The following is a 22,818-nucleotide window of genomic DNA, read 5'->3' on the forward strand; positions in this document are numbered from 1 at the left end:
GACTAGCATCAGGAACCAATGGGAGAGCGGGAGGATGGTGGTGAGTTTACTCAGTTGGCGGCGCGGGAGTTTTAAAATTGTTCTCGGTGGTCCGGGCGAATCTCGGGACTTTACAGCAACAACCTTTCGTATCTTGAAAACTTTTCGTATGTAGAGCAGTAAAATTTTTCGCATTGGCTTTCGTATTTCGAGTTTTTCATAAGTAGAGCCTTTCGTATCTCGAAGTACTACTGTATCTTTAAAGGTACTACTACATTTTATCATAAAATAATAATTTACAGTAATAATTTCCAAATAATATTAAGTTTAACGACATTAAACAATAATAATAAAATTCCTCTCTCTCTCTCTCTCTCTCTCTCTCTCTCTCTCTCTCTCTCTCTCTCTCTCTCTCTCTGTTCTTGGCTGTGCGTATATACTTTTAATGGTAAAATGTTTAAGATGACTTTGAAATGATGTTAATATAATCTCAAAGATTAATACAATAATAGGATGGTAATTTAATGTATATTCAAAGTAGGATGTTATTTATGGTATAAATTTGGTATCTGAACTTTCAAGTATGCAGTTATAAGCATTTTTATAGGGGGTTCTAAGTATTTGTAGATTTTACCTATTCACATGGATCCTGTGGGGGGGTGGGGGGCATGGGTTGTTCCTCATCACCAGCCTGCTCTTCTTATTTGTTTTATAATATATGAACAAATTAATTTTTTTTATCCTGATTGGTGGGGGTCACATTTCCCTCAATGATGGTCTTGATGGCTTGCTTGTCCTCCTTATACCTCTCGTGGAAGTGCCCTTTGGAAAAAAAGCTTGATGGGCTCTGGGATGTCAGGGCGGGGTTCTTCAACATTCTTCGCTATCACAGCATCAACAGCACGATTAGTTTGTCCATTGTCGACGAGGACCTGGGCTGCATGCTCTAACTCAGTGTGTGTCATACTAGGAAGAGCAGTGCGAAAGGGCCCTCCTGACAAAGGCCCTGATGGTGGAGTGCTTATACCTCTCAGGGCACTCGCTCTCTCCGTTCATGCACATACCCAGGTTTGTTGGCTTCGTGTGCACCTTCGTGCAGAATCGGGTGTTTTGTTGCTTGACAAAGACGTTGAGGAAGGGGAGGTGACAGTCTTAACAGAGTTCTATTGTAAAGGAAAGGCAGCTGTGATTATGGAATGCACGTTGCAACTGCTCTATCTTGTCCTGGGAGTCAGCACTTATGAAGGTGTCATTGATGTAGTGCACATTCATCCTTGATTTGCTGGAATTCTGGACGACCCTCTCTTCAACGGTGCCCATGTAAAAATTGGAGAAGACGACTCCAAGGGGAGAACCCATCACCGCCCTGTCGATCTGGGTGTTCATGCAGCCATGGTGGTTGGAAAAGCGGGCCTTCTTGGTGCAGATTTCCTGCAGGGCATGAAGGGCATGCTCAGGGATGTTTAAGGGTGGTGTATCATGGTCCCTATACACCTTGTCCAAGATCATTTGAATGGTCTCATCAACCATATCTTCACATCTACTGCTGACCAACCAAGAAGATGACCCATGAAAAGGTCAAAACCTCACAATAAGCCAGCTAAACCAGCAACACTACCAACTGAACACCAAATAAAACCCCAGCCTGACATTGTCCTCGCTTATGGAGTAATACCAACACAGACGACAACCGCTGGACCTAAGATCCGCCATTCCTGTATACCAATATACTGATACTACCAGTATTGACAGCAAAATCCAGTTCTAAATAAAATACCACATTGAGCATTATTTAGATTTCTTCCAATATGAATTTTATTGAACAGAATTTGTTTAAAAGAGGGTCTTCTTCCAAATTACTATTAATCATTATTATTAATTAATACTATTGTAGCCACACCATTTAACTATGTTTGGCTCTCACAGCTCCTTGAAGTAAATGATGGATTACCTCACAAAATTTCTTCAACTAATTTGTTTCCAAAGTTTGACATTCATTGTTGATTATATTTCAAACAACTTGAAAGTCTGTGCATAAAAGGACTGGATCAAGAGGGCTACACATCAAATATCTATTAGCCAAATGAAATGAGTCAAAATTACTTGTGAAATGACAAATTTTCTAAGACAATTTGTATTTTTCATAGCTACAAACCTGAGGTCTTAACAACAGGATAATTTCTAGCGCCTAGCTGGATCCAGTTAAATCACAGATGAAAGCAAGGAATCTTGTGAGATCTGGAAATCCGTGCGTATATCAGGTGAAGAGTGGTCAAGGACCACACACCTACGCCACCACGTCAGTCTTTCCTAACTCAGGATGTCTTAGCAGACAAAGGGGCAGCTAGAAGTGGGCAGTACAATGGTAAGACCTCAGGTTTGTAGCTATGAAAAATACAAATTGACTTAGAAAATTTGTCATTTGTTCGTACGCGAACAAACCTTCGGTCTTAACAATAGGAAAGACTCATACTTGGAGGGAGGTACAAGGCATCCTAAACCGACTGGGGGCCTGCCCACCAGTCCAGCTCCAAAAGAAATATCTTCTGGAGAAGGAATGAAGCACGTTGAGAAGCTAGATAAACTGATATCTAACTACCCAAACACTGAGTGACGTGCAATGATATATGGGAGAATCATTGTACAGGAAAGCAAAGAGAAACTTTGACACTGCAATAGCAAACCAACACGTTTGTTACTGCTCCGAACTCCCCCCTTGCCAAGGGGTGGAGCATATGCTACTGAATAGGGGGTTGGATATTTGTATAACAAGCAACCACACTATCATATGATTACCTTACTCACCTGTATCAGACCAGTCCAGTGAATGACATGTTTATTCCTTAACTCGCCCAAAGGAAGAAGGAAAGGTATAAGAGAAAGAAAGAGACCAGCCAACTCATTCATTCTCTCATCCACACAATCATCTTAGGTAAGATACAAAAGTGCCCTGTTAAGGGCAACTATAAGTTACACAACCTGTTGGGCAGCCACCACAGGACCCAAGGAAAACGTGTCCATAGATCTGTGGGCAACATCCTTACGATAGAAAGAGGTGAACGTGGACTGGCATAACCAAGTACCAGTGCTCAGCACTCTACGTACAACCAAGTTCTTTTTGAAATACGTACAACCAAGTTCTTTTTGAAAGCCAGACAGGGACCAATACCCCTAACGTCATGCGGTCTAGTCTGCACAGACGTGGTGGTGGAATCATCAAGAGTCAAGTATGCTTGTCTGATGGCTTCTCGTATCCAAAAAGATATAGTATTCTTTGACACCTCCTTCTTTGTACGTTCTGTGCTAAGGTGCCGTGTCCTTTTAAGATAGCAACGCATGGCCCAGACAGGACACAGCAAAAGCTCTTGAGCATTACCACCCACAAAGTCATTAAGTGATGAAATGGAAAATGAAGAGAACCTATCACCATGCACAGAGGGATTTTGGGTCTTGGCCACGAATTCCGGGACAAATTCGAAGGACACCAACCCCCAACGCCTAGTGTGCTTTACATCATAGCTCAGACCGTGGAGCTCTCCTACCCTCTTCAAAGATGCATTGAGTGTCAAGTTCCTGTCAGATGACGCAAAGGCTCATATGGACTCTTAGTGAAGCTCTTGAGAACCAAGGAAACATCCCACATCGGAGGCTTGAGCTCCCTAGGAGAACTCGACTGCTCTAACCCCTTAACTAGCAAGGAAAGTTCCCAGGACGAGGAGATGCCGATACCCCTGAGGCGTAACACTAAACTCAGTGCCACCCTGTAGCCTCTAATGGCAGAAACGGACAAGCGTTTCTCACCTCTGAGGAAAGCTAAAAAGTCTGCTATTCGCTGAGTAGAGGTTGCAAGTGGAGAAAAACCCCGTTTACAACACCAGTCACAGTAGATCGCCCATTTCCCTTGGTAAACCACAGAGGTCGACCTTCTGAGACTGCTGGACATATGCCTTGCTGTTTTCTGAGAAAAGCCTCTCTCTCAGAGGAGATATTTGATAACCTCCAACCGTGAAGAGACAGGGATTCTACTGACTGGTGGTACCTTTCCTCATGCGGCTGACACAGGAGATGTTGCCAAGGGGGAATTTTCCTTGGAACTTCCGACAACAACTACAGCAGATCTGGAAACCATTCTGCCTGAGGCCACAGAGGGGCTACCAAAGTCATCCTGAGACCCTGTGAACACATTAGCCTGTTCAGAACCTGATGGATCAAACAAAACGGAGGGAAGGCATACACCTCCAGGTTGTCCCAGGGATGTTGGAACACGTCCTCCACTAGCGCTAAAGGATCTGGAACCACTGTACAGAATACCTCCAGTTTCCTGTTGAACTGAGTCGCAAAAAGGTCCAGCATGGGTCTCCCCCAAACCTGGAAGAGCTTGACTGCTACTACTTGATAAAGGGACCACGCTGTACCTAGGATCTGACCCCGACAACTGAGTTTGTCTGCAACCACATTCCATTTGCCTGGGATATATACCTGGCTGAGAGCTCTACTGAATTGCTAACCACCCACTGGTGAACCTCGACGGTCAAGGGGTGAAGTTAACATGAAACCAGGCCTCCCTGGTGTTGTCCGACATGAAAACAACAGAATGACCCTATACTTTCTCCTGAAACTCCTTCAGACCCAGGAAGGCTGCCTTCAACTCCAAGACGTTGATGTACTGCTGTTTTTCCTCCACACTCCAAATGCCTGAGGCAATGAGGCTGGCTAAATGAGCCCCCAACCTGTGAGGGAGGCATCTGAAAACAGAAGGAAGTTCGGTGGGAGAGAACACAGAGGGACACCCTTCAAAAGATTTCTGTCGTCCAACCACCAACGAAGGTCTTCTCTCACTTTCAGAGACAGAGGAACCTTTAACAGGGGTGAATCCCCTGCCAGAGACCAGAATTCCCCCAGTCTCCATTGTAGAGACTGAAGATGAAGACGCCCACGAGGGACCAGCTTCTCCAGGAAAGGCAACACTCCCAGAAGCACCCGCCACTGATGAGCTGACTGATGTGGTTCCGACAGGAAGTCGCACGCCACCACTCACAACTTCCCCAATCTCTGATCCAACGGGAAAACTTTTGCAACTGTCGTATCAATGACCATGCCCAGGTAGAGAATGCTTTGACTGGGTATGAGGTTCGACTTTTCCTGGTTGACTAAGATGCCCAGTTGCAGACAGAACCGAAGTAGACGATCCGTCCTGCAGCAGCTTTTCCCTGGAAACCCACAAGACCAACCAATTGTCGAGGTACCTCAGCAAACGGATCCCCTGAGCATGGGCCATACATGATACGAGAGAGAAGACCCTTGTGAACACTTGAAGGGCTTTTGTCAGCCCGAAGCATAGGACTTTGAACTCGAAGACCTTGTCCCTAAGAGAGAAGCGAAGGATCTTGGACGTCAGATGAATAGGGATTTGGAAGTATGCGTCCCTTAAGTTTATCGACAGCGTGAAGTCACCTTCCCTCACGGCTGCCAACACCGAATGTGGGGTCTCCATCTTGAACCGTGTCTCCATGATGAAGTGATTCGCGGTGGATAAGTCGATCACAGGTCTCCATCCTCCCGACGCCTTGGGCACCAAGAAGATGTGACTGTAAAACCCCGGAGACAGACACACCACTTCCTCTATCGCATCCTTGTCAAGCATCTTCTGTACTTCCTCCCGAAGAGCCAAGAACTTCAGAGAATCTGGAGGGTATGCCTTCCTGAGCTGTGGCTTACCTGACAGAGGAGGAGAGAAGTCGAATGGCAGTAGGTACCCCACCCGAAGGACATCTAGCACCCACTTCTCTGCCCCATAACTCTGCCACATGGCCCAATGGCGCAGGAGAGGGAGAGGCCCCTAACCTACCAATGGCCCCCTTTACCTCTGCCCCTTGGGCCCCTTCTTGGCCTAAAGGAACAAGAGCGAAAGGGATGTTGGTCCTCTGACCTAGGCTGAGTCGAACAGGAAGGCCCTGAAGAAATTGAACTCCTCGACGGCCTACCAGGCGACGATCTTCTTGACTGCTGCTGGACAGGGGGAGGAGGAGGAGCTGGAAGTCTTCTAGGACGAGACTCCAGCTTAGACACGGCCTGGTGCTCCAGTCTGTCTTTGGTGTCAGCCCGGCGCCAGTCTATTGCATTTTCAAGCTCGGTCCAAGGAAACAAAAACTGGGACTCCAACAGATCTCCATTTCTCAATGCCAGCAAGGACTCTGTCAACTGATCTCTCCATCCTAGATAAAGCCGCATCTCTTCTAATCAGAAGAAGGTTAGCCCATAAATTAACACTGAGGTGAGCCATATACGAAAACGCCTTGCCTCTGGACTGCAACAGACTGGCAAGCGAGGATGCACTCACCAACCTTCTGGGGACCTGTCAGAAGCTATCTTGGCAATGACCACAGACCACAAGTCCAGCCAAGAAACCATCTGTAACATGGAGGCTGCCGTAGATTCCAACGCTGAAGCATCTTGTGGAGACAAGGACGGAGCCACCAACCTTACCTGCTCCAAAGTTTGTAGCATAGTACTTCCTGTGTCTCCTGAGAGGCAGGGATAGCAGCTTGGCAGATCCCCTAGAGTAAAGCGACCCATCCCAGTCCGAAACAGAGGCGTTAACCTTATACAAGACCAACTGGACGTGCCCCAACAAGAGAAGCTGAAGAGATGATTTGGGATCCTGCGTAGCTCCTACCAAGGCTTCCAAGCAAGGAGTGTAGGACGACCGAGCCTGAGTCCCACTTTCCAAATTGTTGAACCCATCAATGAGATCAACAACTTCCGAAAAGGAAGACAAAAACTCTTGTGTGTCTCCCTTCTCCTGCTCCGGCAACGGAGACCGATGACGAGAAGAATGTGTAGGCTCCTCTAAGGCACCTTCCTCATTAAAATTAACAGAAGGATCAGCAGCCAAACAGCCCCAAACACCAACTAACCTGTCTGGGCTGGGTCCACGCGCCGGCTCCCGAGACGAACCCACTACAACACTGGAACATCATTACGTACTCCTCCAACAGGTGACACATAAAAATGTTCGAGAATTGTCACGGGCGTGGCAGATTTACGAATATGAGTTGGAGAGGAATCCCAAACACTCGAGATCGAAGGAGAATCCCCCAGAGTCAAACTCTTGGAAGCACCAGGGAGAGGGGCAGGCAAACACTCCTGCTGCACCAACTCCACGCTCAACACCTTCGACCTCTTGACAGGCACCTTGAGATCCTTACGGCGATGAATAGGCCCTGGAGAAGTAGGAGCACTTGCATCATGTGCACGGACATGGGAGGTTGCAACACACTCGCGATGTGCACGGACAGGGGAGGTTGCATCACGCTTGCGATTCGATGCAGAGGATGAAGCAGCCACTGCAGATTGCACAAGGGAAGATACACTAACACTCTCCGAAACATCAACACTCTCGAGAACACGCCCTCATTGTTCCTCCCTTTTAGGCGAAGAAAGAGCAAAGTCTTTAGCTTTCAAACGCTTGATACGCCACGTTGGCGTAGAAGGGGTAGAGGGAGAGGAAGACAGCTCTGGTTTCTTACGCAATCTCTTTGCAGGAGGCGGGGACGATGCAACATGTTTCCTTCCAGTCCTCACAGCCGACAAGGCAGCCAACTTATCATCCAAAACAGAATCCAACCTCTTAAGCACAGCCAGGCATATAACCACAGACTGATCTGCAAGAGAAGGCTCCGATGACATGGAAGGGAGATGTAGCAAACTGGGCAGCAGAGATGACATCACAGCTGAGAGAGGCAGTGCAGAGGAGACAACTGGGAGTGACGTCATCGATGGAAGTGACGTCACAAGTGGCGATGATGTCACGACTTTCCCTCGGTCCGAAGGGGAAGTAGACGCCGCTGGCGGAGGAATACACAACAACTGATCTCGTGACGTCATAAATGGGGCTGACGCCACGGCTTCCCTCCGACTCGAGGAAGTGGCAACAGTCAATGGCGGAGCAGTACAAGATGGCTGACCTCGGCTACCTACGAAGACGATGCCAGGAGGAGGGGGGAGGGCCTGGCCAGCCTGAGGAGGGGGGTAGCGAGCTTCCATAAAGGGCGCTAGCAACCCCTCCAAGGACGGGGGACCCCTAGCATGAGCGTCTTCCAAATCGCCGCCATCTTGGATGCCTCCGACTCGAATAAATGAAAATGATGAAAAAGCTTCCTCCTTCCCGGAAATCAAATTAACTTCTGAAGAAGAAGGGGTGACATTACGAAAATCAGCCTGAGGGCCTCCCGAAACTTCCAGCGACAAATCAATGGAAGAAAAGGAAGGAGACACAGGCCCAATGCTACTATGGGGGGTGAGTGCTGCAGGAGACGAAGCATCAGAAAGAGGCGAAAAACCTTCCCATGAAGGAAGAGTCGAAACCCTCTGATGCTCTCCCTTGCTATAAAACAACTTCCACTGGTCTTTAGGCCATGCCCGGCATTCCTTGCAAGGATTCGTTATGGTACAAAAATTAGAGCAGCACCTGCTACATGTGATGTGGGGATCGGTTGCTGCTGAGGCCAAAAAAACGAGAACACGGAAAACCTGGAATTCCAGGGCACATGTTGACGAGGCCAAGAAGGAGCAGAAGAAGCCATAATATTAGCCACACACACACATACACACTGAACACAAACAAAACTGGCAAGGAAACGGGTAAAGGCCGAGAGGGGTCAACCACGCCTCTCGCCCAGGCGGTTAAGGAAAAGACTGGCATAAGTGCGTGGTCTTTGATCACTCTTCACCCGATCTACGCATGCGTTGCCAGATATCACATGATTTCTTGCTTTCATCTGCTTTTTAACCGGATCCAGCAAGGCGCTAAAAATAATCCTATTCTATTGTTAAGACCGAAGGTTTGTTCGCGTATGAACAATAAGCAAATAGATAAAAATAACTAAACTTACCGATTTGTTGCCCTGTCGAGACAGCTTAATTTTCCTTTCTTGTTCATGTTTCTTCTTTTTAATCTCGGCTTCCTTTATCTTTCTTGCCATCGTTACTGGTATTTGAATGATTTTACCTTCATTTAAAGCTGAATGTTTCCTCACCTGAAATACAGTAGTACTATCAACAAAAGAGTGAATGATAGGGTGAAAAAAATACTGCACCATTAACAAATGGTGCATTTACTTTTAATGCATATGTAATGAAATGTACATATAATGTAATGATGATGATAAAAATACCACATGAATCTCCAAAGTTATCAAAGCAATCACCAGACATTTGCATAGCCTCATTTTTAATGTGTTCACAGCCATATTTGGATGTGATTTCAAAAGCTCTTGGGCCATGGCAATCCTTAAGGGAAACAATTCAGCAACCCCCTATAAGTAATGAATCACCACAACCATAAGAGAGACCTTTCTATCAACTTCCAGCACTTTAGCTACAATAATTAGAAGAAAGTCACAAATAGTATAGTATCATGTAAGCTTCGATTCCAGTAGATACACACAAATAATAGTTTATGTCTCTCAAAACCATTTATACCTTGGATTTCACAGCACCGACATTCATAATAGATCTTATGAGAAGCTGGGTAGTTATGCCTTTGTTGGTTAAGTATGCTTGCCAAATATTACATTTTTATCTCATAATTCAAAAGTTATGGTTAGGGCTAATTTTCAACATGACCTCTGACCCCTGAAAGATCAAAGGTTACATGATTATCTCCAAAAATTCAATCAGTTCTTGCCAGACAGATGGCATACTGTGGTAATTTAAAAAAAAAAAAATCCATCTATATCTATCACATACACACACACATTATACTGTCAATAATACTAATTTAAAAGGAGGATATGCACTAGTCACTGAAGCATGGGCTGCTCAACAGAAAGACCCCAGTTTAAAATCACAATTTTGAAGTAAATTGTTTTTTTCCTAACTATACAAACCTGAGGTCCTTTACATAGGGAAATACCTACAGCACAGCAGGACCGGTCATAAGCTTTCTAACAAGGTAGTTCGATAGTAACTGCTTGTCCGATGGTCGAGAGTCCCGCCTGACTGGAGGGTAAACATTCACTTTGCCTTAGGCCCAGGAACAGAGTGAGGGGTGGCATGAGGTGGGACTATGTGTAAAGGACCTCAGGTCTGCATAGTTAGGAAAAATACAATTTACTTCAAAATTGTCAATTGTTCCGACATGTAATACAAACCCTCGGTCCTTTACATAGAAAAGACTCACTTCTTGGTGGGTGGAATCTGAGTCTTGTGAACAGATTGGTGTTCGTCCGACCTTGGTTCCCTCCCTGGTCGTAAGAGCAGAGGGAGGGATCCTAGCCTCTGTCCAACTGATCAGAGTGTGCACAGCGGGATCAGTGGTCAGACCTCTGGACCAAATTTCAATTGAGGGAGGCAAGCGTGCCTCTTATGAACAGCAAGCAAGAACTAGTTCCTACGCAAGAGCAAATATAAAGTCTTGGGTTTGTCTCTCACTGGCGTACACTTCCCCCTTGTTAGGGAAGTGGTGGATAAGTGCTTCCATCCCTAGTGAAAGGGATGGAATGGAGCTCGGTTACGTAGCTTACCTGCATCGATCATCCTGTCCAGTGTGGTGACAACTGCCGCCCTCTGCCCGCAGGGAGAGGGAAGAAAAGAGGAGGAAGTGAAGCCAGTCACACTCTCATTCACTCTTCCATTCATGCAGTCTCACAAGGATGAGATGCTATCTTGTCCAGTCAGGGAGCTGGGTAAGCTACACAACTTGTTGAGCAGCCACCATGGGTCCCAAGGAAAAAGTGTCCAAGGACCTGTGGGCGATATCCCAAAGGTAGAAGGAGGTGAAGGTGGTCTGGTTGGCCCAAACCCCTGCCTTCAGTACCTGTGCCACGGACAAGTTCTTGCGGAATGCAAGGGTTGGACCAATGCCTCTGACTTCGAGGGCTCTCGGATGAAGGGTACTGGTGCCGGCACTCCCATCTGAAGCGTACGCCTTCCGGATCACCTCGCGAAGCCAGAAAGAAATACTGTTCTTGAACACTTCTTTCTTGGTAACCCCGGTGCTAATGAAGAGGCGTCGACACTCAGGCATGAGGTAACGAGTTCTCTTCAGATAGCACCATAGCGCCCTCAGAGGACAAAGCTGCATCTCATCCACATCATTGTTGGTGAAGTCTTTCAGGGAGGGGGTCGTGAAGGACTTGAATCTGTCGTCAGGGACCGAAGGGTTCTGAGTCTTCGCTACGAAGTCCGGGATGAAATCGAGCATCACCGATCCCCATCCCCTCGAGTGCTTAACATCAAAGGAAAGACCATGAAGTTCTCCCACTCTCTTTGCCGATGCCAGGGCCAGCAAGAAGACGGTCTTGAGGGTCAGATTCCTATCTGACGACTCTTGGGTCTGCGAGTCAAACTCCTAAGTACGAGAGTCACATCCCACCCCGGGGGCCTGAGTTCCCTGGGTGGGCAAGGCCTCTCGAAGCCCTTCATTAGGAGCGAAATTTCCATGGAAGTGGAAAGATCGACTCCTCGCAGCTTAAGGACTAGGGCCAGGGTGGCTCTGTAGCCTTTAACTGCGGAGACGGAGAGGAGCTTCTCTCGGCGAAGAAAGACGAGAAAATCCGCTACCTGTTGAAGAGTGGCTCTGAGTGGAGAGAGACCCCGCCCACGACACCAACCACAGAAGACAAACCACTTCCCCTGGTACACTGCTGCAGAGGACTGTCTGAGGTACCCTGTCATCTCTGTTGCTGCTCGGCAAGAAAAGCCTCTCGCTCGCATGAGATGGTGGATAACCGCCAGCCGTGAAGACACAGGGATTGAACTGCTCGGTGGTACCGTTCCACATGTGGTTGGCACAGGAGGTTGTGCCAGGGGGGAATCTCTCGCGGTACCTCGGAGAGAAGAGCCAGCAGGTCCGGATACCAAATGGCCTGAGACCATTTGGGTGCCACCAGAATCATCCGAAGATTGCTGGTGACCAGCACTCTGCTGATCACCATGCGAATCAGACAGAACGGGGGAAAGGCGTAGACTAGGAGATTGTCCCAAGGGTGTTGGAACGCATCCTCTGCAGCTGCCCATGGGTCCGGCACGACGGAGAAGAAAACCTTGAGTTTTCTGTTGTGCCAGGTAGCGAACAGATCCACGACTGGACACCCCCACAGGTTGAAGAGCCTTTCTGCCACGTCTGGGTGAAGCGACCATTCGGTCCCAATCACCCGATTCCAGCAGCTGAGCTTGTCTGCCACTACATTCCTCTTGCCTGGAATGTATCTGGCTGACAGCCTACTGAGTGAGCTACGTCCCACTCATGCACCTGCATCGTCAATTGGTGCAACGGGAGGGACACTAGGCCCCTGTTTGTTGACGTATGCCACTAAGGCAGTCCCCGGCTTACGACGGCTCCGGCTTACGACGTTCCGAGGTTACGACAGGTTTTCTTAAATATTCATTGAAAAATCCGCCCTGGGTTACGACGTTTGCTCCGACGTTACGACGCTGACGCTTCCGACGCTCCGAGTTCACAACACTTTTAAAAAACGCATACTATGATAAAAATCCTTTATAGTTTAGCACAGTATATTAATAAAAATAAGTTTCTGGTTAGATTACAACAAAAATTTTGAGGTTATGATGATTTTCGACACTTTTTATGTCGTATCATATGCGAACTAGTTTCCGAGCGAATGGATACTAGCTTATGATGTTCCAAGTTTACAACAGTTTTCAATATAATGCATACTATATAAAAATAATCATTCTTGTTTACAGTAATAATAAAAAACTAAGTTTGTGGTTAGTTTACAACACAAATTCAAATGTCACAACATTTTTCGATGCTTTTTAGTGATGCCTCATATGCGGAACTAGTTTCCGAGCGAATGAATACTAGCTTACGACGCGCAAAGTTTATAACAGTATTCAAAAGCGCATATATATGAAAAAATCATTGCTTGTTTCCAGTAATAATAAAAAAACTAAGTTTCTGGTTAGATTACAACACAAATTCAAAGGTTACGACGGTTTTTTATGCTTTTTAACGATACCTCATACGCAGAACTAGTTTCTGAGCGGAGGGCGCATAAATTAATTTATGCTATTAACTGTATGGTAAATTGACCGGACAACGACCTAGCAAGAAGATCGAGGACACTCTGCAGCGTAACAATACCAAACAACGCCACTTCAATCGCGTGGTTGCCTTCATTTCGCTAGGTTGTGTCTTGCTACGTTGCTGAATTTTTAGCATTTTTCGTGCCTTTACTATGGCTCCCAAACGGCAGAGTACTTCCTCCGATGATAATTCATCCAAGAAGAGGAAGGTCATCACCATGGAGGTAAAGTACGACGTTGTTAAGCGTTCTGAGAAGGGAGAGACCAACACCGAGATAGGTCGTGCTTTGGGCCTGAGCAGGACGACAGTGGTAACCATAGTGAAGGATAAGGAACGCATTCTCAAGCACGTTAAGGATGCTGCACCGATGAAGGCAACGGTGATTAACGTGAAGCAACGTAGCCAGAGCATTGTGGAAATGGAGAAGTTGCTGATGATCTGGCTGGAGGACCAGAACCAGCGACATGTTCCAGTGAGCCTAAGTGTGATCCAGGAGAAGGCTAGAGAGCTGCATGAGGCAGTAGTGAAAAAGTATGGAGAAGGCAGTGCTAGTGGTGAATTTTCCTCGAGTAGTGGTTGGTTTAACCGTTTTAAGGCTCGTGCAAATTTGCATAATGTGAAGCTGCTAGTGCTGATAGCGAAGCAGCAGAAAGTTCTCCTAGTGGTTTGGCTGAAATAATTAAGGATGGTGGTTACACGGCTGACCAAGTTTTTAATGTAGATGAGACTGGCTTATTTTGGAAAAGAATGCCCAACTGTACGTATTAGGGCTTGTGCCTTGTATGATAAGGCGCCCTATGAGGTAATGTTAGACTAGCGATAATCTATACGCTAAGTCGGTTGGTATTGCACTTCCATCTTCAATGGAGTGTCTGGGGTTTTGTAGATCACTTACGAAGTCGGTATTATCTTTACGACGATGTGTTAAACTCATGGTTCGGTGAGGTTCTTGTAGAAAACACTAAGTATAAAAAATTATATATTCTTCTGAAGTTTTACATGGTGAAGATCAGATATGATTGTACAAGTCTTCTAATAACGATAGCTTGATCGCTTCTGCCAATGATGATGGCTAATCCTATTCCTCTACATGATAAAGCTTAGGTAAAGAGGTACAGGTCTTCTAATGACGATAGCTAACTCTGTTCTGCCTGTCTACCATCTCTGTTACAAGTTATGAAGGAACAGACAGTAGTTCGAACATATTGAACATACATACAATGACATAGTTTCATACGAACACACAATCGAATGAGACACGCTACAGATCACGTAGGCCGTTTGAATAATAGGTCGGGGTAGTTGTTTCAAAGCAGGAGCTTTGGACTGTTTCAAAACAAATGAATGACCACAGATGACGGCATGTCAACTTAGCCTACATACTTATTGTACACGTCATCTTTAGCGTCTCTAGTCTGATCACATTCCTGCAAGCAATCTTTTATATATATGGACTAACATTCCATATTATGTAAACACTTACATCAGCTCGGTCAGCTAAAACCAACCAACCATGAATATTACTCAAACTTGACTTGCATTTGACTTATAGGAGTGTGATACAGACACTATGTGAATATATATATATAAGTAAATAAAAATTCATGGTGTACATGAATTGATTCAAGTAATAAAATATAAAACAATGATATTGGTAAATAATAGTGATCACGTGATATATAATGATACAGTTTTTCACTTCATCTCATTAAGATACATATGCTACAGAAAATACTAATGTACTCTGACAATTGCATAGAATGAAGATTAACATGATAAAAATCATATTTTAACTGATAAAAAATTGCATATATGAATTGATAAAATTATTAATGTTTATGCTGATTGATTCGTTGATTTTTATGCTAAATGTTATATATCTGATTCATTAATCAATATACTAACTCATATGTAACTGCAGATATTGGTATGATAAAAGGTAAACAGATTGATTATAGGCTACCTGATTTGTTTATACATATGTATATGGATTCATAAAATTATGATTAATATATGTGCACTTTAAATAGATTCCTATTGCGTACACGCAAAGATATATTTCGATTCTGTTATTTATGATCATTTATATATAGATTCCTAGTGCGTACACACAAAAAATATATTTCGATTCTGTTATTTATGATCAATTATATATAGGATACATGAGAACTTTATATATATAGGATACATGACCGAGGTTATACTACTTCACTTTCAACTAGCTTTCGAACAACTTTTCGTCCATTACACAGTTCCAGACAACCACCTTTAGCCAAATGAAACGGCCTTTTTCAATGGTTAAAACAAGGGGAAAATTTGCCTGGGCTGGTCCAACGTTCCATTTTGCGCTCACACTGATTCTCTGCATCCTAAGCTACACGAGTACGTTCTCGATGAATAGATCATCCCAGCACGAGTCCTTCGCCAGCAAAGTAGAGTTGAATATCCTTCGGGTCGTAATTGTCGGAAGTATGTCCCTTTTGTAGTCGAATTCCGACAGCCGCTGGAGCATTCCGCATTAAAACGAGATTAACGATGAGATGCGGTGTCGGTCGAAGAAGTCCATGAAATTCCTTTCACATTGTAGGCGGTTGTTACTTGACTGTAGTCATCCGCAGCGACGAACGATTTTTTGAAGTTGCTATGTGAAACTCTCGTACTGCAGGATACTGTAACCGGTTCCATTAATCAGCCTGCAAGTGAAATTATACTTGTCACAAGGGCAAAGTAAATTCAGACGACATCCAAATACAGGGGAGGGGAGAGAGCCATTTAGACCAGACTTAACCCACAGAATTCGCTGATATTTTGGAATTCAAAAGAGTCAGCTGTACAAACTTTTTTTATCCATGGCATTAACAATGAGTGAACCTATCCAGGTCTATGATGACTGTAAAAATATCCATAATTATAAAAAATAAACAGATATCAATACAAATCCCAAAGAAAATTCGATATTACTGGTAGTGAATTACTAGATAAAGAAGTGGAAAACGGAGCTATTTGTAAGATTGCCAGGCAACATAAGAGTCAAAGAGAAGATTAATCATGATTCTGTATTTCTCTATGCTAACTGAAATTAAGTTGTGATAAAAATCTGATCCTATGTGCCCTAACAAAAGTTTCATATTCAATTTTCTCGTGCGCATCCTCTGAGGTTAATTTTAAAAACTTTATTAATAGGTAGGAGGTGCAACACCAATGTGACAATGTAACTAATTTCTATATAAACTTTGGGTTTTCCAAGAAAATGTGACATTTCCCATGAATGTTTTACTTGAATTGTAATAGGCTAATGTTGCAAGTAAATATTTCTATATACATATCTTGACTTCTAAATGTCTATGAGGTTCAGAAAAAAAAATTAATTCATTTTGTTGTTATAGAAATTCTATTTGCTATTTTGTTCATTAATTTTAAAATGATTGCAAGTTGCATTGCGCATACCGATAGACACTTGTACCTAACGTCTGGCCTTGCCGCCCATGAGAAGTTCGGGCTAAGCATTCCTTTCTCCAGTCAATCTGCTTTTGCAAGCAGAGACGACACACAGATGAAGCCTGTGTAAGCAGATTATTGAGGTTAAAAGGAACAAATGCTGATACGGCAATGATGGACATCGTCACTTGGCAGGAGATTGCTCTCAGCCAGCTAAGAGTTACGTTACTTGCTGCAATAAATACGACTTTAGGATAAATTTATTATCTTTTAATACTCGACCCACACGAAAAGAATGTCTGAAAAAAAAAACAGTACCAAAAATTGAACAATATATTAGTTTCATGTTGGAAAACTGCATGATTATGTTAAATTAAATATTCCTTATTCAAACTATATGAAAAAGGTTTCCATACAAATTCTATATATATTATTAGCCCTGTATAAGATTCATATAGGATTATTTCATAGATAACATTTTCATTCTTATAGACTTCCTGACTTTAAAATCTCTTTTATTTTATTTTATTTATTTATTTATTTATTATTATTATTATTATTTTTTTTTCATTGACTACGAATATAAATCACCGGGACAGACAATATGTCAGTAGATTTTGGATATGTGTTTTGAACTTTTAGCTATTTGTCATTACTAAAGCGTTAAGTTAGAGTTCAAATCTTTACGCATATATATTTGGATATTTAATTATCTATGGTTACGTTTTGCTTATTGATTTTATCGTGATTCCTTTTTTATTATAATTTGTAACCCTTCCGACTTCTTACGGAGTGTATTATATTGACTCCACTTGTATCCATATTTATCTTATTTTTTTTTTATATTTATTTATTTATATATTTTTTTATATATATTTGATAAATTAATGGTTGGCTTGAATATGTGGAAAAGTGTTCTAGCGGCGTACCGTATAAGGCTACTTGCGGCATCAATTCTATAGATACAAGATAACTGATAAAGGTATATTTAAACCCGCGAGAACCGCTATAATCCAGTTCGGATCCAATATCACGAGTTGTAACTCGTAAGACATTGACACTTCCTATTTAATTATCCGGTATTCTACCAAACCGATTGACTCTGGGTGATAAAATATATTATTGGTTTTCTTAATGGAAAGGAATTCACACTACGTGTTATGGAGATTATTATTGATTTACACCACCCGAGTCAGATTATCATGTGTTGAATTCCATGTTTACTGATTTAGCACTCTAAATATTCCTAACGCACTCAATTGCGGTGTTTGTTTTTAGTGCTATTAATTCTATATAACGTGTCAAGGAACTATTAACACTAAGAAGTGTTTATTCCCTCTGTCAGACTCGTAACTCTGTTAAGTTAATATTCTAAGTATATTCTTAGGTGTCTAGTGTACCCCTTGTTTTCATGACACGTGTTACAATTAGTTATGTGCTTTTTATATCTGTAAGCATTGTAGGCCAGTAAAATAGTGATTTGGCTTTCTGTGACATAGTAGGGAACCCTGATGACGGAATGCAACCAGTTTATGACGATTGGTATGAAAGAGATTATTACTACTACCTGGTCGTTAGTCATCTGCTGTGTTCTTCGGGTTTTCCTCGTCACGGACCTACATATAATATTACATTTGATTACATTATTCTGATACACATACTTTAAATATACTTTTGCTTTAGGGTTTCTGCTCGAAGGGTTTATTGTTTTTGTTTAGCCGCTGACCCTGTTTCCGTTTCGAAGTGTTTATTGTTTGGTGTTTATTGTTTTGCTTATACGCTGTGACACTTGCTTTGTTCAGTTTGTAACAGTTCTGCGCTCCGACCCAGATATTCAATGCTCGCGATCTCTTGGGTTAAGGAATTTTCTTGTTTAGATACGGTTTTAACAATAGGCACGGATGTTTCTATATCTTTTAGTCTAATTAATGGTTCTTTGCAGTATGGTGCAGGATTGCGGGATAATGCGTCAGCTATGATATTTGCTTTCCCAGGTAGATATCTTATCTTGGCTCCAAAGACCTGAATGATCATTTGTCACCGAGTTCCCTTGGGACTGTGATTAAAGCCTTTGAAAAACTCGGTAAAGGACTCATGTTCAGTAAGGACTTTATCAGGATAGCCATAGATTATGAACTTAAAATGTACTAGTGAGTTAAGATACCTAGCCCTTCCTTGCCTATTACTGTATATTTACTTTCAGAGGGCTTTAGTTTACATGAATAAAAAGCTATAGGGAAGAAACTGTTTATCATATTGCTGAAGTAGTATCCCATGCTTACCCCTTGGTTGATCGAGGCGTCTGTTGCAATAAAAAAAAAAAAAAATTCCTTATTTAAATCAGGGATTTTTTAAGTTAGGTGAGCTGCATTATTCCGCTTTTAAGATATCGAACGCCTGTTGATGCTTTTTTAGACCATAATAAATCTACGCTCTTCTACGTAAGATCTGTTAAAGGAGCTGTCATGATTGAAGAGTTACATATTTACATACGATTGTAATACCCACTTACAGCGCAAAAGTGCTGTATCCCCCTTTTACGTTAATAGGTACCGGAAGTTATGAATAACCGACACCTTACCTTGGACTACTTTAAGACCTTGACTAGACACATAAAAACCTAGATAAACATGTTCGGTTTTTCAAAAAACTCACATTTAGATACTTTACTCTGAGATTATTTGTCTTTGTCCCTGTAGCACTAGCTCTAGTTTATGTGAATGTACTTCTAAGGTATTTAGAAAAGATTATAAGACCAACCATATAAGCATGCTAGGGGTATCCCCTAAAACGTCTCCAAACACTATATTGTAATTGGGGTGCAACGTAAGCCGGAGGCATACGTAAAAAATTGATAATGTCCCCTGAGTGTGTTGAAAACGGTGTATGAGGTACAATCACTTAGGTAATGGTATCTGGTAAAAGCTTTTAAAGTTGGTGTGAAAAAAAATTTTATTCTAACATAACAGAGATAAGATGTGGTCGGTACATGGCACTGGAAACTATCGGGAGTCGTTTCCTGTTTAAGCGACAGAAATCTACGCAGATACGCCAAGTCCGATCTTTTATGGCATGACGTTTGAGGGAAAAATTATATGGGTTTATTTGATTTCCTAATGGCTCCTATTACTAACATTTTTTCAACTGCGTCATTTACCCTCTATTTGAAATTTCAGTGAGAGTCTATACGAAGGTACGTAATAGCTTTATGTTTGTCCTTAGACCGTGTTTTGTGTTAAATTACATCCGTTTTTTCCAGAGAATCACTCGCTAGTGGAGAAACTTCCACTGGTATTCAGGTAAAAGATAAAAAAAATTTCTGCTGAATCCACCTCTGCTTGAATGACTTTACGGATATTACTTTAGATAGATTATCAGAGAGATTCATCCACGACTGGTTGGGCGTGATTAAAAATTAGCAACAATAAAAAATGCGATATTTATAACTTCCGTATCCACGATATGTATACTTTTAGGGCTTTGTTCGCGGAAATCGTTATATTTCAGAGTGTCGGGAAGGATTAAAATTTCATTCCCAGCAAAGTCTTTTTACACGCACTAAGACATTCGAGGGTGCATGCTTCTCGAGATTTTGCGTGCAAAGTACGACTGCGGTTGTGGGAGAATTCTGTGGGTCATTTGAAACATGTTATGATTTATGAGACAAATGTATAGTTCCTTTATATAAGTTATTATTTGATTAACTGTCTCATTTTTGTTCAACGGATTGTACTATGTTTGAAGTTATAAGGTTTCCCTTTGATAAACACGCCTTATTTTTGCAGGATGTAAGATAATATTTTGTATACCCCTAGATGGATCTTACAATTACACTACATACAGATCATGTTTTTATAACTATAGAGGTATCTGTAAGCGCTCGCTTATCCGGACTTCTCATTAGGGAAGTTCGAACAACAGACGGTGAGTCCGTAAATACAAGATATTACGTGTACTAAAGAAATAAAACAAAGATATTCTAATTTTTAAGGACGCGTACAGTTGGGCTTAATCCCCCCCCACCCCCCAGTATTTTATTATAAACTTAAATGTATTAAAATTAAAACGAAACCTGCTCCTGTTACTATACGGTCGTGTGTTTTCATAGGAAAAATCCTTTTTAAATTCAAAAAGATATTGGTATGAACAACATCGCTTTTCCCCACTCTGCTAGAGTCGCTTATTGTGTGGAATTTGCTATGCTTTGAAAAACAACCTTCGCAGTTTTTGACTAACCTTGACCGCTTGACTAGGTGACACAGTAACCGAGTTTGCTTGTTTGATTCTGAAAGGCTACTGTTTCTATTTCTTTTGTAATAATTAGGATCCTTCTCTTTATTACCATCGGCAACGTATTGTGTGTTTTAGCATTATGTTGCTGGTACGTATAAAGCAATGAATGACGAACTATTAGGAACTGAGCGATTACTAATAAGACAAGTTATCACTACTGCATTCAATATTAACTGTTTGTACTTCATTCTTTGCTAAAATTTGAAATAGTGAGGGATCCTGGTCAGCGCATTTAGCCTGATGAACGTTTTTTTACAGACATGTATTCCTTGCAATCCAGCCATATTTTTAAAGTTAAGTTGAGTCATTGAGGTTCGATATTTTATATAACTCAAAACTCAAGGCTAAAACTGCGATCGGGACCTTGCAAAGGAGCATTTATTGTCATGACCCGAAATAGTGTTACTCTAATTTATATAGATTTGTACGGGTGTTCCACTTGTTTTTTGTGTGTTTTCTATCACTACGGTGCTTAACACCCTATCCATGCATCTGTATAAATACAGACGTCCACTGCATAAACGCATATTCACTGTTTAATATGATTTGTTACGTAAGGGATTAATAATCATCCAAAATGATAAAATTAACATAGTATATGATTATGATATTTCAGTAGAACTTCTGGAAACAGACACTCAAAGATAAAAACTCGCAGTAGCGAAATCTCAATGATGTAGATAATTTCTGTAAAAAAGTAAGATTAAGAATGTCTCGTAACTTCAGCCACAGGAATAACGAAATTCGACCTGTAAAGGAAACACTCAAAGTTACTCCAAATGAATAAAAAAATTGTACTTAGCTTGCTTTTGTGGGAACATTCACCCGGGTGGGTTCCGATAACGACACCACGGCCTTGAGTCCTCCACCTTTCTATTTAGCGGATGACCTCGTTTGGCTTCAGGTTTTCTCCCGTGCGCGTTTGTTCGATGATTCGAGCCCTTGAAAGATCCGATGCTGCAGACGCGTTCGGTTTGTTTCTTGCAGTGCCGGAAACGCTCACTAACGATGTTTTCTTGAATGATTCTAATGAGAGACGAAGCTTGCGTTGTCGTAGGAAAAAGACACGTCGGTTTGTTTCTTGAAGTTATTCACTAAACAATGATACTAAGTTGCTTGAAGAATCTGTTGCTTTCGTCGTCGTTGAAGAGTTCTTATTGTTTTCTGAAGTCGCTCACTAACGATGATACTATGTTGCTTGAAGAATCTGCTGCTTCCGTCGTCGTTGACTTCTTATGATACATGATTTATTATTCTGGTTTTTCTTCGTAGGACGTTGTAGAGTTCTTCTGGTACGCTGGCCACCAATATTAGGGCTTGTGCCTTGTATGATAAGGCGCCCTATGAGGTAATGTTAGACTAGCGATAATCTATACGCTAAGTCGGTTGGTATTGCACTTCCATCTTCAATGGAGTGTCTGGGGTTTTGTAGATCACTTACGAAGTCGGTATTATCTTTACGACGATGTGTTAAACTCATGGTTCGGTGAGGTTCTTGTAGAAAACACTAAGTATAAAAAATATATATTCTTCTGAAGTTTTACATGGTGAAGATCAGATATGATTGTACAAGTCTTCTAATAACGACTTAGCTTGATCGCTTCTGCCATGATGATGGCTAATCCTATTCCTCTACATGATAAAGCTTAGGTAAAGAGGTACAGGTCTTCTAATGACGATAGCTAACTCTGTTCTGCCTGTCTACCATCTCTGTTACAAGTTATGAAGGAACAGACAGTAGTTCGAACATATGAACATACATACAATGACATAGTTTCATACGAACACACAATCGAATGAGACACGCTACAGATCACGTAGGCCGTTTGAATAATAGGTCGGGGTAGTTGTCTCAAGCAGGGAGGCTGGACTGTTTCAAAACAAATGAATGACCACAGATGACGGCATGTCAACTTTAGCCCTACACTTATTGTACAAACGTCATCTTTAGCGTCTCTAGTCTGATCACATTCCTGCAAGCAATCTTTTATATATATGGACTAACATTCCAGATTTTTATTATGTAAACACTTACATACGTACCTTTCCAAGGA

At 42.3% G+C, this 22,818-nt stretch overlaps 1 protein-coding gene across 5 annotated transcripts in view; it reads right to left on the minus strand.

Moving 5' to 3' along the window:
• Positions 1-22,818, minus strand: part of LOC135219726 (probable ATP-dependent RNA helicase DDX28) — a 158,879-nt gene that overhangs the window by 36,233 nt on the left and 99,828 nt on the right. For all 5 annotated transcript variants that reach the window (XM_064256731.1, XM_064256730.1, XM_064256732.1 and 2 more), the window contains exon 3: positions 8,874-9,017. In XM_064256731.1, coding sequence (XP_064112801.1) covers positions 8,874-9,017 — 144 coding nt within the window. The remainder of the gene's footprint in view (positions 1-8,873; positions 9,018-22,818) is intronic.

This window comes from Macrobrachium nipponense, chromosome 1 (genome assembly GCF_015104395.2).
Source record: "Macrobrachium nipponense isolate FS-2020 chromosome 1, ASM1510439v2, whole genome shotgun sequence".
NCBI lineage: Eukaryota > Metazoa > Arthropoda > Malacostraca > Decapoda > Palaemonidae > Macrobrachium > Macrobrachium nipponense.